Genomic DNA, 18,778 nt, shown 5'->3' with positions numbered 1-18,778 from the left:
CCACTGTGAAGCATGGTGGTGGCTCACTGATGTTTTGGGGGTGTGTGAGCTCTAAAGGCACGGGGAATCTTGTGAAAATTGATGGCAAGATGAATGCAGCATGTTATCAGAAAATACTGGCAGACAATTTGCATTCTTCTGCACTGAAAGCTGCGCATGGGATGCTCTTGGACTTTCCAGCACGACAATGACCCTAAGCACAAGGCCAAGTCGACCCTCCAGTGGTTACAGCAGAAAAAAGGTGAAGGTTCTGGAGTGGCCATCACAGTCTCCTGACCTTAATATCATCGAGCCACTCTGGGGAGATCTCAAACGTGCGGTTCATGCAAGACGACCAAAGAATTTGCATGACCTGGAGGCATTTTGCCAAGACGAATGGGCAGCTATACCACCTGCAAGAATTTGGGGCCTCATAGACAACTATTACAAAAGACTGCACACTGTCATTGATGCTAAAGGGGGCAATACACAGTATTAAGAACTAAAGTATGCAGACTTTTGAACAGGGGTCATTTCATTTTTTTCTTTGTTGCCATGTTTTGTTTTATGATTGTGCCATTCTGTTATAACCTACAGTTGAATATGAATCCCATAAGAAATAAAAGAAATGTGTTTTGCCTGCTCACACATTTTCTTTAAAAATGGTACATATATTACCAATTCTCCAAGGGGATGCAAACTTTTGAGCACAACTGTATCTTTAAGTGTTACCAAGATGTCACCATGTTCCATGGCTCCATGTCAATATCTTTATTGTCTGGTATATCTGGCTTCCTAGGCAGATTTTGGTACTATGAGTTAATAAGTGATTATACTGTAAATATCCAATATAGCAACTTTCAAGACTACTTTAATGTAATATCTATATTGCCCATATTTTCATCGAAAATATTTTTGATGTTTTAACCATCATTTAAATATATGTATATTTGCCTCATAATCAGCACACATGTTGAGTTGTTCTTACCATACAGTTCACTGACACTGTTACAAACACAGACAGACATGAGCTCAGGTTTACAGGTTTGATTATTTTGCTCTGTAAGTCAGCATGGAGCCACTCTAAAACATGCACTGAATCTCAGTTATTGTGTTGAATCTGCTGGAAACCACTTAATTATTCCTTTATGGCAGAAGGAAGATTTCTAAAAAGCTTTAATGTAAAGCACATTGTTGTGATCATCATAACTGTTGACATTATATTTCACAGAAATATGACTTCTTTGTAGAAATAAAAAATAAATAAAACAAAGAACATTCTTGACAGATTACATACAAACACTATATAAAGCTATAACAACCAAATATTAGCACAGAAAACAAATCAGCTACAGTACAAACATCAGCTTTGGCTGACATTTAGAGACAAATACTTTGTGATGTGGTGTGATGTTACTAAAGCGCAAGTCTTACAGAACTCCGTTTTTGAGTACTTGGGATTTTCATTTCAGTCCAGGAAACTGAAAAAGAAGAAGAAAAAACAATCACAGCATAAAATAAAATGTATTATCATTGTTGTTGTTGTTATGGCTTTGAACTATAGTTTATTTCTCAGTCAGTAATGAAATACAATGTGGACTGTGTTTGAGGGATGCTCCCACATCCTGTTGACCAATCAGAAAGCTGCACAGACAGTGAATAGGTCAAAGGGGGCTGATGCTAAACCTGATCTGCAGAATAATAAAGTGTTTCCTCAGTTAATCTTCTTAAACTTCATTGTACTTCAGTGTCTCAGTGGCATTATTTCTTCCCTTCAAAGAACCTGTTTGAGTCTCATTAGAGTCAGGAGTGTCTTACTTTGTGACTTTTGAACTTTGTGTCAGCTGAAATGCTGTAAATTTTGTTATGTTCCTCATATAAAACTTTTTATGGTTTTTAAAGACTTGGAATACTTGACAGCTATAGTCACTTTGAACTGTCACTGCAGCATGAACATTTTTTTAAATTTCTCCTTTTGTCTTCCACAGAGGAAAGAAACTCATACAGTTTTAGAATGACATGAAGGTGAGTAAATGATGACAGAAGGTTCATTTCTGGGTGAATTATTCCTTTAACTGGAACTCACCTCAGTTCAATGAATCACAGTCTATTCACAGAGTATGTAGTGGTCTGTGTTCACTTTCAGACACTAAGACAAAGAAATAAACAAATTATTTGTTATTATTTAAGGGCCAATATCAGAATCAGAAATCAGAATCAGAAATCAGAATCAGAATGAGCGTTACTGCTAATTATGCTTACACATACAAGGAATTTGTCTTGGTGACAGAAGCTTCCAGTGCACAAACAATACAGCAACAAGACAGAGATAATAATCAAATAAAAAGCTAATAGAAAATATAAGTATATATAGAAATACACAATAAGACATACACATATATATATATATATATATATATATATATATATATATATATATATATATATACACATATGTACAAATACAAATCTGTTATATACAGAAGCAAGGGAACGTAATGGCAGAAGAGGAAGGATATGTTGGATGAATATTAATAGACTAAGCTGTGTTTTGCACATAATTATTGCTCAATGGGGTGGTTTGAACTGTTCATGAGATGGAAAAACTGTTCCTGTGCCTGACGGTTCTGGTGCTCAGAGCTCTGAAGCGTTGGCCAGAAGGCAACAGTTCAAAAAGGTAGTGGGCAAGGTGAGTGAGGTTCAGAGTGATTTTTCCAGACTTTTTCCTCACTCTGGAAGTGTATAGCTCTTGAAGGGAGGGCAGGGGGCAACCAATAATCCTCTCAGCAGTCCTTTGTAGTCTTCTGATATCTGATTTCATAGCTGAACCAAACCAGACAGTTACTGAAGTGCAGAGGACAGACTCAATGACTGCTGAGTAGAACTGAATCAGCAGCGCCTGTGGCAGGTTGAACTTCCTCAACTGGTGAATTACAACCTCTGCTGGGCCTTTTTCCACAATGGAGTCAATGTGTGTCTCCCACTTCAGGTCCTGTGAGATGGTAGTGCCCAGGAACCTGAATGACTCCACTGCTGCCACAGTGCTGTTCAGAATGGTGAGGGGGGTTAATGTTGGGGTGTTCCTCCTAAAGTCCACTATCATCTCTACTGTTTTGAGTGTGTTCAGCTCCAAGTTGTTTTGACTGCACCAGTGAGCCAGCTGTTCAAATTCCCTTCTGTATGCAGACTCATCGTCATCCTGAATGAGGCCGATAACTGTAGTGTCGTCTGCGAACTTCAGGAGCTTGACAGAGGGGTCCTTGGCAGTACAGTCATTGGTATACAGGGAAAAGAGTAGTGGGGAGAGCACACATCCCTGGGGGGGCACCAGTGCTGATCGTACATGTGCTAGAAGTGAATTTCCCCAGTCTCACTAACTGCTGCTTGTCCATCAGAAAGCTGGTGATCCACTGACAGAAAGACGTGAGAATGGACAGTTGGTATAATTTAGTCCGGAGAAGAGCTGGGATGATGGTGTTCAGAGTAGGGCTGGGTATCGGCAAAGATGACCTGATTCGATTCAATTTCGATTCACAAGTCACCAGATGGGTATTTTGACAGACTTTAAGCTTTTTGAGCATTCTTGTGTGAATCCACATCGTGAGCACTCTTGGAACACACACACACACACACACACACACATAACTGCTGGCTATAGAGCCGAGGAATAATTGTACTCTGTCAACGTGTGCTACATGGACGGATTTAGCTGTTGCACACTATCTCCGTGTTTACATCCGCTTCTCCCATTGTACATTTTAGATGCGCTTCACCTGCAAAAGCTCCACTCGCAAATGCCTGGGAGTTGTGGACCCCTGAGCTGCAGGATTCACGTTAATCAGACCGAGTACACAAAGACTGTTTTTCAGAATCGATATCGATTCGGCAAAATAAAAAAAGCAATTAATCGAAAAATATTTTTTTTTTGCCCAGCCCTAGTTGAAAGCCGAACTGAAGTCCACAAAAAGGATCCTTGCATATGTCCTTAGTCTGTCCAGATGTTGCAGAATATGATGCAATCCCATGTTCACTGCATCCTCCACAGACCTGTTTGCTCGATAAGCAAATTGAAGGGGATCTAGAAAGGGTCCAGTGATGTCCTTCAGGTAGGCCAACACCAGTCTCTAAAATGACTTCATGACCACAGACGTCAGAGTGACAGGTCTGCAGTCATTAAGTCCTCTGATTTTGGGTTTCTTTGGGACGGGAATGATGGTGGTACATTTGAAGCAGCAGGGAACTTCACACTGCTCCAGTGAACTATTGAAGATCAGTGTGAAGATGGGGGCCAGCTGGTCAGCACAGGATTTTAGACAAGTGGGTGAAACACCATCTGGGCCCTGTGCTTTCCTTGACTTTTGTTTCCGGAAGACACGGCACACCTAGACTCAAGATGGCGCCGAGTATGGCTGCTATGTTGCGAGCTCCGACACAACACTGTAGTGTTTTGTTTGTTTTGTTTACAATTCTTATGTTTTTTGTACTGGATGTTGTCTGCCTTATTGTCTATGACAGACAAACACATTTGGACATTGGTTCAGCAATTACACACCGCAAACCGGACTTCAAATTCCTCAATGCTGACCCGCTGTTTACAAACACACCAGCGGAGCCCTTTGTATGGGCTGCCCGGCTGCGGAAACACAGGAGGAAAAGGGGAAACAGAGCCGGCGTTCTCATCAGAGTAAGATGCCGCGCAAATCGACCCCCGCTACCCAGTATTCTACTGGCAAATGTTCAGTCTCTGGATAACAAGCTCTGTGAGCTGAAAGCGCGGATCTCTTTCCAACGAGAGATGAGGGACTGCTGCATTATCTGCCTAACAGAAACTTGGATGTCTGCTGAGATTCCAGATTCAGCCATTGAACCCGCGGGATTCTCCGTGCACCGAGCGGACAGAGCGAAAGACCTCTCATGTAAAAGCAGAGGGGGTGGTGTATGTTTTATGATCAACAAATCCTGGTGTGATCAGAGGAACATACATCCTATCAAGTCTTTCTGCTCTCCTGATCTGGAATTTCTCATGCTTCTGTGTCGACCATTCTGGCTACCGAGGGAATTCACAGCGGTCATTATCACAGCTGTGTACATACCGCCACAAGCCGACACAGACCGGGCATTCAAGGAACTGTACGGGATTATAAGCAAGCATGAAACCGCGCACCCTGAGGCCACGTTCATTGTGAACGGGGACTTTAATAAAGCCAGTTTCAAATCAGTCGCACCAAAATACCACCAACATATTAGTTTTAACACACGAGGGGACCGGGTTTTGGACCATTGCTACTCTCCCTTCCGGGACGGCTACAAATCCCTCCCCCGCCCACCATTTGGCAAATCGGACCACTCTTCCATTCTGCTTCTGCCCGCTCACAGGTAGAAACTGAACCAATCGGACCAATCAGACTCTATGCTACAAGACTGTTTTGATCACGCGGACTGGGAGATGTTCCGGTCTGCCTCTGATGACGACATCGAGCTTTACGCTGATAGTGTAACGTGTTTCATCAGAAAGTGCGTAGAGGACGTCGTTCCGACCAGAATTCCGGGAATGCAGAGGAGCATAAACAAGCCAGTTATGCCCTCCAAAAAGATCAGATCAGCAAAACATCAGTACAGGAACAAAAGTGAAGGCATGTGGCAGGGAATTAACAACATCACGGACTTTAAAGGGAATAAAAACTCTGCCGCGAACACCGCTGCCTCTCTCCCGGATGAGCTAAATACTTTTTATGCTCATTTTGAGGGAAATAACACCGCCCTCGCAGAGAGAGCTCTCGCGGCCGAAGCTACAGAGGTTAGTTCACTCTCCGTCTCTGTAGCGGATGTAACCCGATCCTTCCAACGGGTGAATATCCACAAAGCCACGGGTCCAGACGGCATTCCGGGCTGTGTCATCAGAGCGTGCGCGAAACAACTGGCTGGTGTTTTTACGGACATTTTCAACCTTTCTCTCTCTTTGTCTGTAGTCCCCACATGCTTTAAAACGTCCACCATTGTGCCTGTTCCAAAGCAATCCAAAATAACTTGCTTAAATGACTGGCGTCCTGTTGCTCTGACCCCCATCATCAGCAAATGCTTTGAGAGACTAATCAGAGATTACATCTGCTCTGTGCTGCCTTCCTCACTTGACCCATTGCAGTTTGCTTACCGCAACAACCGCTCCACTGATGATGCCATTGCATCTACAATACACACTGCTCTCTCCCACCTGGAAAAAAGAACACTTATGTGAGAATTGCTGTTTGTAGACTACAGCTCAGCATTCAACACCATAGTGCCCTCCAAGCTTGATGAGAAACTCTGGGATCTGGGCTTAAACAGCTCGCTGTGCAGCTGGATCCTGGACTTCCTGTCAAGCAGACGCCAGGTGGTTAGAATAGGCAGCAACATCTCCTCATCACTGACCCTCAACACTGGAGCCCCGCAGGGCTGTGTTCTCAGCCCACTCCTGTATTCCCTGTACACACATGACTGGCAACACACAGCTCCAATGCCATCATTAAGTTTGCTGATGATACGATGGTGGTAGGTCTGATCACTGACAATGATGAAACAGCCTACAGAGAGGAGGTGCACACTCTGACACACTGGTGTCAGGAGCACAACCTCTCCCTCAACGTCAGTAAGACAAAGGAGCTTGTGGTGGACTTCAGGAGAAGAGACAGAGAACACAGTCCCATCACCATCAATGGAGAACCAGTGGAGAGAGTCAGCAGCTTCAAGTTCCTGGGTGTCCACATCACTGAGGAACTAACATGGTCCATCCACACTGAAGCCGTTGTGAAGAAGGCTCATCAGCGCCTCTTCTTCCTGAGATGGCTGAGGAAGTTTGGAATGAACTGCCACATCCTCACACGGTTCTACACCTGCACAGTACAGAGCATCCTGACTGGCTGCATCTCCGCCTGGTATGGCAATAGCACAGACCACAACCGCAAAGCCCTGCAAAGGGTGGTGCGAACTGTCAGACACATCATCAGAGGTGAGCTTCCCTCCCTCCAGGACATATATACCAGGCGGTGTGTGAAAAAAGCTGGAGGATCATCAGAGACTCCAGCCACCCGAGCCATGGGCTGTTCTCACTGCTACCATCAGGCAGGCGGTATCGCAGCATCAGGACCCACACCAGCCGACTTCATGACAGCTTCTTCCCCCAAGCAATCAGACTTTTGAACTCTTGATCTCCCACAATCAAATACATCAGCACTGCACTTTATTACTCTTATATCTCACACCGGACTGTCATAAATTATATTATTATTATATTATATTCTCTCTTAACAACACACTGGCAACTGACTATCAACCGACAGCCTGAATGTCAATACAGTACAATACAAACTACTGTACATTCTATATATACTATATATACTTTTTTATTGTATAATGTGTATTCTATATTGTGTGTATTGTATACTGTACATTGTATGTTATTATTTGTATATTGTGTTGTGTGTAATTATGTGTATATTAGATTTTAAATTGTGTTGTAAATCTGATGTTTATTGTAAATTGGTATATGTCTTTATCACTGTCATGACTACTGTGTTGCTCGGAACTGCACCCAAGAATTTCACACACTATTGCATTTGTGTATATGGTTGTGTGACAATAAAAGTGATTTGATAAAAGTGATTTGATTTGATTTGACACCTCCTCTTCACAGATCTTAAGTGCAGGTTGAGTAGCAGGAGGGGGGAGGAGGGGGGTTGCAGGAGGTGTTGGTGTTTGTGTGCTCTGAAGGTCAGAGCGGGTGTGGGGTGTGAGACTGGGCCTTTCAAATCTACAATAGAACACATATAAGTTGTCAGCCAGTTATTGGTTCCCTCCAGTGTCGGGGGATGGTGTCTTAAAGTTAGTAAAGACTTTTAGGCCTCTCCACACTGATGCAGGGTCGTTAGCGGAAAACTTGTTTTTCAGCTTATCTGAGTAGCTTCTTTTAACCACTCTGATTTCCTTATTCAGTGTGTTCCTGGCCTGATTGTACAAGATTTTATCCCCACTTCTGTAATATCTCATTAAGGTTAAATCACTATAATGTTCAGTGAAAGATTCATTCAGTATAGTTGTAATAGTATATTATATTTCAAATATACATGCTTTTTTACTTTTTGGTGGCTCTAATTGCTTGCTGTTCCGTCTCACAGCTTTCAATCCTTCAAACTCATCTGATCCACTGGCTTGTGAATCTTCTCTATCTGCCTCTCCTTCATCTAGAGGCAAAAAACAAAATTTAGGTCACTGGGCATCTACTGTATGTAATATGAACTTCTATATTTCAAAGTGTTAAAGCAGTGGTTCTCTACTGGTTTTACTTTGGACATGAAGTGGTGACTCAGACTCAACTGTTTATTGTACAAAAGAAAACAAAAAGTCCTTAAAATCCATCACTGAAATGTATTAACATTAGTTTGAGGTTTTGTTTTTTAAATGTCTCTCAATTTCAAATCCAGAAATTCACAGCACAAAACACATTGTGGTCGACACAAACCATGTTTACCCTCATTTCAAGAGAATCTGTATTTAATGTAGTCTGAGTTGTATTTTCTTTTACACTGTGTAGTTTTGTTCAAGGTTTTTAAGCAACCTGTCCATGTCTAATTTGTCTAGCTTCTAGCAAATAACAGACATTGTTGTGTGTAATCTGATTAAAGTAACTGGTTACTGTAATGTAATTACATCTAAAGTAAAAAAGTAGTGTAAATGTGTAACGTTTTAAATTCTTGTAATCAGATTATAGTTACTGACTTTCAGTTAAGTTAATTACTTTAAGTACATTTACTTGGGTAACATATTTCTAAAATATGATTTATGGAGAATATTTCAATCATTATGTTCACATGTACATCTGTTTGCATCTGTGACAATTGAAGAGTCACTAACGATTCACTGTATGGGAGAAACAAGTGTGTGACTTGAATGCGACAATGAGCAAGGAGAAAATATCGACATTGTTATGAATTGGTTGAGTGGCAAAACAAAAACTTTTGTAAAAGTTGTTTTAAAAGTAAACTAATTAGTATTTTGAGTCATTTTTTATTAAGTAATCAGTAAAGTAATCTGATTACATTTTAGAGAAAGGAATTTGTAATTTATTACTTTTTGAAAACTACTGGGTTACAGTTTTACAGGACACTTTCTGGTACACTCCTAGAAAAAAAAAATGGTACTGTTTGAGGTACAAGGGACATCACTGGGGTTGTACCTAAAGAGGACCTTTTCTGTACCTCTAGTTCTGGGTACATACTCAGGGGCGGGGTTATAATTTCCAAGGTCCCAAGTAACCATCCGAACAGGGGCGCCCCCCTTGAGTGCTTTACCATCTGACTAGGGCGGGGCTATATGGCTCCATCAATTATATCGCAATATTTTTAAAGGGATAGTTCACCCAAAAATCATTTACTCACCCTCATGCCATCTCAGACGTGTATGACTTTCTTTCTTCTACTGAATACAAATTAAGATTTTTAGAACAATATTTCAGCTCTGTAGGTCCATACAATGCAACTGAATGGTGATCAGAATTTTGAAGCTCCAAAAAGCACATCAAGGCAGCATAAACGTAATCCATATGACTCCAGTGTTTAAATCTATATCTTCTGAAGCGATATAAGTGTGGGTAAGAAACAGCTCAATGTTTATGTCCTTTTTTACTGTAAATGTACACTTTCACTTTCCCATTCAGCCACCTACTGATCAGGGCTGGTCAAACGTGGACATTCATAGTAAAAAAAGGACTTAAATATTTATCTCTTTCTCACCCACATCTATCATTTAGCTTCTGAAGACATGGATTAAACCACTGGAGCTGTTTGGATTACTTTTATGCTGGCTTTATATGCTTTTTGGACCTCCAAATTTCTGGTCACCATTCACTTGCATTGTATGGACCTACAGAGCTGAAATATTCTTCTAAAAAGTTTTCATTTGTGTTCTGCAGAAGAAAGAAAGTCATACACATCTGGGATGGCATGAGGGTGAGTAAATGATGAGAGAATTTTCATTTTTGGATTAACTATCTCTTTAAGCCTGTTGACGATATTCAATATATATCTCAATAATTGTTTATTTGCTCAGAAATAACATAAAATTAATTTTAAATCATCATTTTTATAATTCATCTTAATGTCAATTGTAGACAAGTAGATTAAAAATGGTAAATACAAATTAAAATCTAGTTAAATATAGCAAAGGCATCTTTTTCACTAAATGGAAACAAAGAAGAATGGTATTTAGTTTCAAATATAATAAATATAATTTATGTGGACCAATACAACAATACAGAAATATTTCAAATATATTAAATATAATTAGGGCGTGCTGAGTGACTCCAGCCAGGTCCCCTAAGCAACCGAATTGGCCCGGTTGCTAGGGAGGGAAGAGTCACATGGGGTAACCTCCTTGTGGTCACGATTAGTGGTTCTCACTCTCAATGGGGCGTGTGGTAAGTTGTGTGTGGATCGTGGAGAGTAGCATGAGCCTCCACATGCTGTGAATCTCTGAGGTGTCATGCACAACGAGTCACGTGATAAGATGCGTGGACTGACGGTCTCAGAAGCTGAGGCAACTGAGACTTGTCCTCTGCCACCTGGATTGAGGTGAGTAACTGCACCACCACAAGGACCTACTAAGTAGTGGGAATTGGGCATTCCAAATTGGGGATAAAAAGGGATAAAAATATATATATATAATACATATAATTTATGTGGACCAATACAACAATACAGGAAAAAAAACAACTAAAAAATACTTTTACACACACACACACACACACACACACAATTGTGAATAAGCAGGACCAGGATGTGCAAAAATACTTCACGAAAACAAGTTTAATATGATTTATTATTGTCCAGTCAAGTTTATTATTACAATATGAAATTGACTCTTCATTATTATATTTGAGGATTCATATTTACTTTACATATTTACCTGGAGCATTTATTTTGAGGAACACTAAGCGGCTTCAATTGTTTGGAATTGAGTGAATGGGTGAAACTGCAGCGCTTTGCCTTCACAATGCACTTGAACTGTAAACAGCGTATCATGAGCCCCGTGTGTGAACACAGAACAAAAAACATACCTTTTATTCTCCTTAAAGGTAGAAATGTGTACCCAAAACAAGGTTGCCCCCTCGTGATGACCGTTGTACCTTAGATAGTACATTATTTTTCTGATATTGTATATAAATATCTACTGGTAATACCTGCTCTTAATTTGTTTAATTGAGAGTAATGACTGTACAAGCTTATAACATATGTGAAAATACTCACCAGCAGGTGTGACTGCTGTGCTGCTCTGATGCTCATGTTGTTGTGATCCACTAGACCGAGTGTCTCTCTTGTGGGCCTCCAGTTCCATCTTTCTTTTCTCCAGATCTCTCTGTCTCGCATGCAGTTCCTTTTCTTTGGCTTGCAGTTCTTCTTCTTGTTGTATTATGCTGCATTCTAACTGTAGTTTCGTGAGCAGCAATGCTTCTTTATCTTTTGCTTCTCTCAGATTATTTTCTAGCTCTTTCTCAGTGGCTTTGAGCTGCTGTATTTCTCTCTGAAGTTTCTTAAAATCGAGCTTTAGCTGATTCTCTCTGTCTCTGGAAGCATCCAACTCGTGTCTCAGCCGATTCTCTCTGTCTCTGGAAGCATCCAACTCGTGTCTCAGCCGATTCTCTCTGTCTCTGGAAGCATCCAACTCTTTATTTAGTTCATCTTTCAGTTCTCGAACTTTCAATCTATTGCATTTTTCTAATTCTGTTATTTCTTTTTTGAGATCTTCCACAGTGTTTTCCAATTCTCTTCTCAACATGCTTTCCCTGTCCGCGTACTCTGCATCAAATTCCATCTGAAAATGTGTTTTAGCTTTTTCCAGTAACTCAAAATCATTCGTGAAATAGGCGTTTTTTCTCTGTTGTATCATTGTCTCAATGTCTCCCAGCAGATTCAGAATACTCTCCTCCGTGTTTTTTAAAACGTGGTATCTTTGCCTGCAGTTTTTGACACATTGGTTCCTCTCTATATCTCTCTCCCTGTGTTCACGCATAAATAAGACCATACAGTAGTCAATAGCCTCCTTTCCAAACACCTGACTGAGGGCTCGTAAAAGGTAATGCTCTTTCCTTGAGTTTTGGGGATCTCTAAGCACAAGCAGAAAGGCATGTGGCCCAGGAAAGACCATCGAGTCACAGAACTGCATGTCATTTTTCATAGATTTGACTCCACTGCGAAAAAACAAATGTGATTTCAAGTGTTCCAGCCAATAGGATGGAGTTTTCAACACAGAGACTTGCCGTCCACTAACCTGACCATCCTTAAGTATGCATGCTCCAATATTACTGGTTACCCCTCTTTGGGTTAAACCAAGGATGATCCCACAAGCTTCATTCATTAAAGTATTATCACTTCCCAGCACCATAAATCTAAACTTTTTAATGGATTCTTTGGATTGCCTGGCTTCATGTTGGAATGTTCCACCTGTTAAAAAGAGCATAAACCAAATCAGATAACAAATTTCACTACAGTATATTACATATGCTAGAACTTCTTCTCATTAAATAAAATTGATGTTCCAAACGCCTGCCGATCATATCCCAAGAATAAGCGGCTCCTTTTTTGTAATTATTTTTTTATCCCCTTTTCTCCCAATTTGGCATGCCCAATTCCCACTACTTAGTAGGTCCTCGTGGTGTCGCCGTTACTCACCTCAATCCGGGTGGCGGAGGATGAGTCTCAGTTGCCTCCGCTTCTGAGACCGTCAATCCGCGTATCTTATCACGTGACTCGTTGTGCATGACACCACGGACTCACAGCATGTGGAGGCTCATGCTACTCTCCACGATCCACACACAACTTACCACACGCCCCATTGAGAGCGAGAACCACTAATCACGACCACGAGGAGGTTACCCCATGTGACTCTACCCTCCCTAGCAACTGGGCCAATTTGGTTGCTTAGGAGACCTGGCTGGAGTCACTCAGCATGACCTGGATTTGAACTCACGACTCCAGGGGTGGTAGTCAGCGTCAATACTCACTGAGCTACCCAGACCCCAAGAATAAGTGGCTCCTTCCCAAATAAGACAAATACAGAATAGTTTTTCCAAGCAAACACAATCCGCTTCTCAAACAAAAATGATTTGGAGTCATTTGAGAGAAAATGAAGGGTAGTTATCATGTACCACTGGCATAACAAACAAATGTGCTGTTTTACAAATATAAAAATGTGTTTCATTTGAGTCTACATCATACTACATAAATAGAATCTAATTCTATTATCTAGAATCCAAAAATTCTACAGGCTCATTGATGATGACTACAAACGCTTCTTGTGTAGGTTGATTAAATGTATGGTTATTCCATACTGAGCAGCAAGTGTACTATGGACATAAGTGAATGAAGCACATACTGTAAATAAGCTGTCAATTAATTGTCACGTCAAATTCATCAAGTTTTAATGACAAAGCGAATCCAGGGCATGCTGAGTGACTCCAGTCAGGCTTCCTAAGCAACCAACTGGCCCGGTTGCTAGGGAGGGTAGAGTTACATGGGGTAACCTCCTCGTGGTCGCTATAATGTGGTTCTCGCTCTCGGTGGGGCGCGTGGTGAGTTGTGCGTGGATACTGCGGAGAATAGCGTGAAGCCTCCACACGCGCTACGTCTCCGCGGTAACATGCTCAACAAGCCACGTGGTAAGATGCGCGGATTGACGGTCTCAGACGTGGAGGCAACTGAGATTCGTCCTCCACCACCCGGATTGAGACGAGTCACTACGCCACCACGAGGAGTTAGAGCGCATTGGGAATTGGGCATTCCAAATTGGGGAGAAAATTGCGAAGCGGATTGTGTTTGTTTGAGAAACTCTTTGTTTGTTTAGTTTTGGCACACATCTGGCTCCATACAAATCCATTTACCTTAATATGCTCCAGGACTATATGAAGTCATGCAATGCATTTTGGTCCAAAGTAACTAAACCTACTAGTAAAATTTGCATTAGTAGTAGGCATATAATCTGAATTTTATTTAGTTATTTATTTATTTTTTGGAAACTGTCTAAACTCCATAAACTCATAGTTATGTAGTGACCAAAATCAGCTTCCAGACACTGACATAAAATAATAATCAGATCAGGAGTGTTTTTTTTTTAAAGTGTACACTAATATCCCCTTATCTCACCATTCATTCACATTTCAACTCAACTTCAGGAGAGTTGAGCACAAACAAACGAGTTGTTATACACATTTTAATACTTCTATAGCACAATGTATCTTAGAATCACAGATGGTTTCTGGGCAGAATGGGAAAAACATTAATTTCTTATTGTCTGGTAGTTGTTTTGGGGTCAATTTCAAAAATAAATTTGACATTCTGACTTTCAAATATTGAAATTTTCAATTCAGTTCAGTTCAGTTTTCACCAATAAAAGCTGAGGGTAAACGTTTTTAACATCTTGACATTATTTGTAATCATAAAGGACAACTTGACTGTCCTTTGTTCTTTATTTTATTATTTAATTTTGTTTCACAAATGAAGCAAGGGTTGTAACACCAGTAACCATAACAACAATAACAAATTATCTTAAAAGATTAATTTTCTAAGCTGGTGTCAAAAGCATCTCATAATACACCAGTTATCAGTCCAAAATCAATAAATCATACCATTAAATCAATTAAATATCGATAAAAATATTTCACATGAACATTAAACAATGTAACAACAATGACATATTTAACTCTTGTGCATCAATTTAAAAAAGTTACTCAGAGGTCCTTAGAGGACAAAAATGTCTGTGTCAAAATATTAATATTATTTTTTCCACTTTTAGTGAGTTAATTTTTTTATCCAACATCAGTCCTGATCATAACTACCAAATATTCATTCATTTTCAGGATTTTAACCCTTTAAATGCCAGTTTGTTCACATAATGCCACTGTTGTTTTTTTACACACACACACACACACACACACACACACACACACACACACACACACACACACACACACACACATTTCTCAATACACACATTAAAAACACACTCTGACATCCATACCAACACACACACACAATTTTAGCTGCATCATTTATTCAATTGTCCTGCAGTGCTCTATAATACAGCAAACAGAAAATAGGGGAAAAGCATGTATTTGCTCCATAGGCTAAACATGAGAAAAATGGCGCCATCTGGTGGAAAATATTAAAAATGCCAGGGCTCCGGAATGAAAGCATAACATCATAGAATTCGTGATTTTATGCTTTAATGACACTGGGATCAAATATTTCAGTTTTAATGGGTTTCAGTGGGGACATTTTTGTCCTGAAGGTCCTGAGTGTAACTATTTTGTGTACACAGTGTATTATAGATGTATTATAGGAACTGAGCTTTAAATATCAAAATTCCCCAAAAAAACACACCTTTGGCAGAATTTATGCCGTTGGCATTAACACAGCCAAAATGATCAAAAAACAAAAATGAAATAGACAAAAATGTCCCGAATATCACACAAGGGTTAAATGAACCAAGTGATAAAATTACAGTTTTTGTAACTGGTACAAAATACAAGTTTTTAACATGACATGGAATCAAGGGACAAACATTATTTTTTACTATTATTCAAATTTATTAATATCTTATTTCGTTTTGCTATTTTGCACACTTGTTTGGTCTTGCACGAATGCTTGACCTGAGAAAACAAAATGAGTAAAAAAAAATAAACACATAAATAACTGAAAATGTCATAGAAGTGCTGTACCACATAAAGGGAATGGTCACTGATATATATATATAGAACTGGATCGCAGACACAACATTAACGTGTGTGATAGAGGAAGCGAGAGCGCGCGCTCTTATTCAAGTGACTGTGAGAACAAGACACTTTTTGATGAAAACATAAAACAAGTAACTCTAAACAAACACTTCGATTATCATGATAAATAAGTCTGAAAATGTATCTTAACTCAGTTTCAGTGAACTTGTCTACATTCAGCTGATCTGTTTGCTGATGAAGTTTGTTAGAGGTGGATACTGTAGATATAGATACACATAACTCGCTCTGGCTTTCAAGAAACAGGAAAATTCCCGACTTTAAATAAATAAATAATTACATGTGTAGGATGTTGGCGTTGTAGGATGTACATGCAGATTTCAGATATAAAATTGGTGATTGAATGACTGATGTTTACTCACTAAAATGAGATGATTTCCTATTAAATCAATAAGGGCGCAGTGGCTTCACTGATATGATGTATTTATGTATTTATATATCTATATACAAATGCAGTCAAACCATTTCGTTTAATTTGTTTAAAGGGTAGGTTATAGAATGATTACTTTAAAAAAAAAAAAATTTTTTTTTTAACTATTTGAAATTCTTGTCTTGAATAAAAAGTTGAGGGACATGTTTGTCACCATATTTTGAAAATGACCCAAATATAAGTCTTTCTAGCATGTCAGTCCACTGTCCGCCATCTTTGGAACGCTCTCGGGAGGCTATTTCCAGTCATGAAAGTGCATCTCCTATCTACTTGAATGGGGGAACACCGAAATCTCAAAAACGTTTGGTCAAGATTATGATCAAAGAGCATATTTTAAATCAGCAGTAAAATCTGACAAAACTGGTATCATAAATTTTGCTTCTTTACCTCATATTACGCTAAAAAACGTAATTTTCCCGGCTTGTATAGCTAATGCGCATGCGTGTTCTAGAGTTGATTGACAGGCGTTGTTTGTATCTAAAAGGTGATTGGCTCTTTTAACTATAAGGCGGGACTTCTTTTCTACATCCGTTGACCGTTGGGCGTTCCAATTTCTCCTATTCATTTGAATAGAAGTGGCCCGTTTCAAATACATAATAGGTCTCTTCTCAAATACAGTGTATTATTAAAGATTCAAATCTGGAAATTCAGGTTTAGAGACAAAGACTTACTATCGTTCAGTAGCGGATCTGTAAGAGAAGCACATGAGACAGCGAGTCAGACAAGTGAACATTCAAATAACAGTAAACAGTCATTTTATTAATCTGAGAGTCATGTGACCGATCATGTAATAGGAAGTGTTGGATCTGTGAAGAATATATAGATTTAAATAAGGTTTCAGATTTAACTTACTTTTTTCCTCGTCGTGTCCTGTAAAATAAACAAATACGATCTTTATTTAAAACTGTTCTCACTCATGGGTTTTCAACGGCAACATTGTTTTCACATGTAATCCACATGATGGACACTTTTTAAACAAAGTTAAAACGTGAGAGGAAATAAATAATAATACTGCAGTAGTTACTGACCTCTGTATCTTGCCATTCTGCATACATAAAATAAGCTTTAACAGCAACGGAAAACTAAATGCACTTTGATCCCAAAACAAACTTCCGCATAATTACACAAGTTAAAGTCCAGGAGGGCTGTATCTGAAATTGTAATGTGTTCAAATAGCCTTTTATTTATTTATTTATTTATTTATTTATTTATTTATTTTAAGTAATGTCCATAAACATTTAGATCAAATGCAGATAAAAGCTTTTTTCCCCCATGAAATTACAAGTCAAATGTAAAGTTTATTTAGTATACAGTACCTTGTGGTCTATCTTTTATAGAAAATCACTTTAATTGTTTAATACATAATTTATTTATTTTTAATTATTATGCAATACCAAACATAACATTTACAAACAAATAGCAATATGCAAAATATTCCAGGAGAGCTACAAAAAAGAAAAAGCACCTTATATTACTGTATCTTATGAGAGGAACGCCATAAAAGAAAAGAGTAGTTCTTTAAAGAATTTAAATATTTTTCAACTTCTTTCCTGAAAATAAAAAGCAGACATTTTCTTTGAGAACTGACAATTATAAATTAATTGTAAAATGAATGTAAAGAGGGTCTAATTCATCCAAAATTAATTTAAAAAAAAATCGGGCACTTCTAATGCACCTTACAGTCTAGCTGATATAATGGCAAGTGATTTTTCTAGCACCAAATGATCAATTTAGCATGATTACTCAAGGATAAGGTGTTGGAGTGATGATTGCTGTCTAGATTTGATCAAAAATGTTTTTTTTTTCAAATAGTGATGGTGCTGTTTTTTACATCAGTAATGTCCTGACTATACTTTGTGATCAGTTGAATGCCACTTTGGTGAATTAAAGTACCAATTTCCTTCCGAAACAGCAAAATCTGTACATTATTCCAAACGTTTGGCTGCCAGTGTGTGTGTGTGTGTGTGTGTGTGTGTTTAACAAAAACCCACCAATTCACTATCTCAAAAAATTAGAATACATCATAAGACCAATAAAAAAAAACATTTTTAGTGAATTGTTGGCCTTCTGGAAAGTATGTTCATTTACTGTATATGTACTCAATACTTGGTAGGGGCTCCTTTTGCTTTAATTACTGCCTCAATTCGGCGTGGCATGGAGGTGATCAGTTTGTGGCACTGCTGAGGTGGTATGGAAGCCCAGGTTTCTTTGACAGTGGCCTTCAGCTCATCTGCATTTTTTGGTCTCTTGTTTCTCATTTTCCTTCTTGACAATACCCCATAGATTCTCTATGGGGTTCAGGTCTGGTGAGTTTGCTGGCCAGTCAAGCACACCAACACCATGGTCATTTAACCAACTTTTGGTGCTTTTGGCAGTGTGGGCAGGTGCCAAATCCTGCTGGAAAATGAAATCAGCATCTTTAAAAAGCTGGTCAGCAGAAGGAAGCATGAAGTGCTCCAAAATTTCTTGGTAAACGGGTGCAGTGACTTTGGTTTTCAAACAACACAATGGACCAACACCAGCAGATGACATTGCACCCCAAATCATCACAGACT

The 18,778-nt window shown here is 39.2% G+C and overlaps 1 protein-coding gene across 1 annotated transcript; it reads right to left on the bottom strand.

Annotated features, from left to right (window-relative positions):
• Window positions 1-823: 823 nt before the first annotated feature.
• Window positions 824-17,365, bottom strand: LOC127430848 (GTPase IMAP family member 7-like). The gene is made up of 7 exons (XM_051680964.1): window positions 17,252-17,365; window positions 17,076-17,093; window positions 16,895-16,912; window positions 11,256-12,449; window positions 8,091-8,195; window positions 2,066-2,128; window positions 824-1,460 (listed from the first exon to the last, which is right to left on the bottom strand). The coding sequence occupies exons 1-6, from the start codon at window positions 17,265-17,267 to the stop codon at window positions 2,091-2,093; spliced, it is 1,389 nt and encodes a 462-aa protein (XP_051536924.1). The 5' UTR covers window positions 17,268-17,365; the 3' UTR covers window positions 824-1,460; window positions 2,066-2,090.
• Window positions 17,366-18,778: the final 1,413 nt, after the last annotated feature.

The sequence above is a fragment of the Myxocyprinus asiaticus genome, chromosome 40 (genome assembly GCF_019703515.2).
Source record: "Myxocyprinus asiaticus isolate MX2 ecotype Aquarium Trade chromosome 40, UBuf_Myxa_2, whole genome shotgun sequence".
NCBI lineage: Eukaryota > Metazoa > Chordata > Actinopteri > Cypriniformes > Catostomidae > Myxocyprinus > Myxocyprinus asiaticus.
This window is presented reverse-complemented; position numbering and strand designations above follow the sequence as displayed.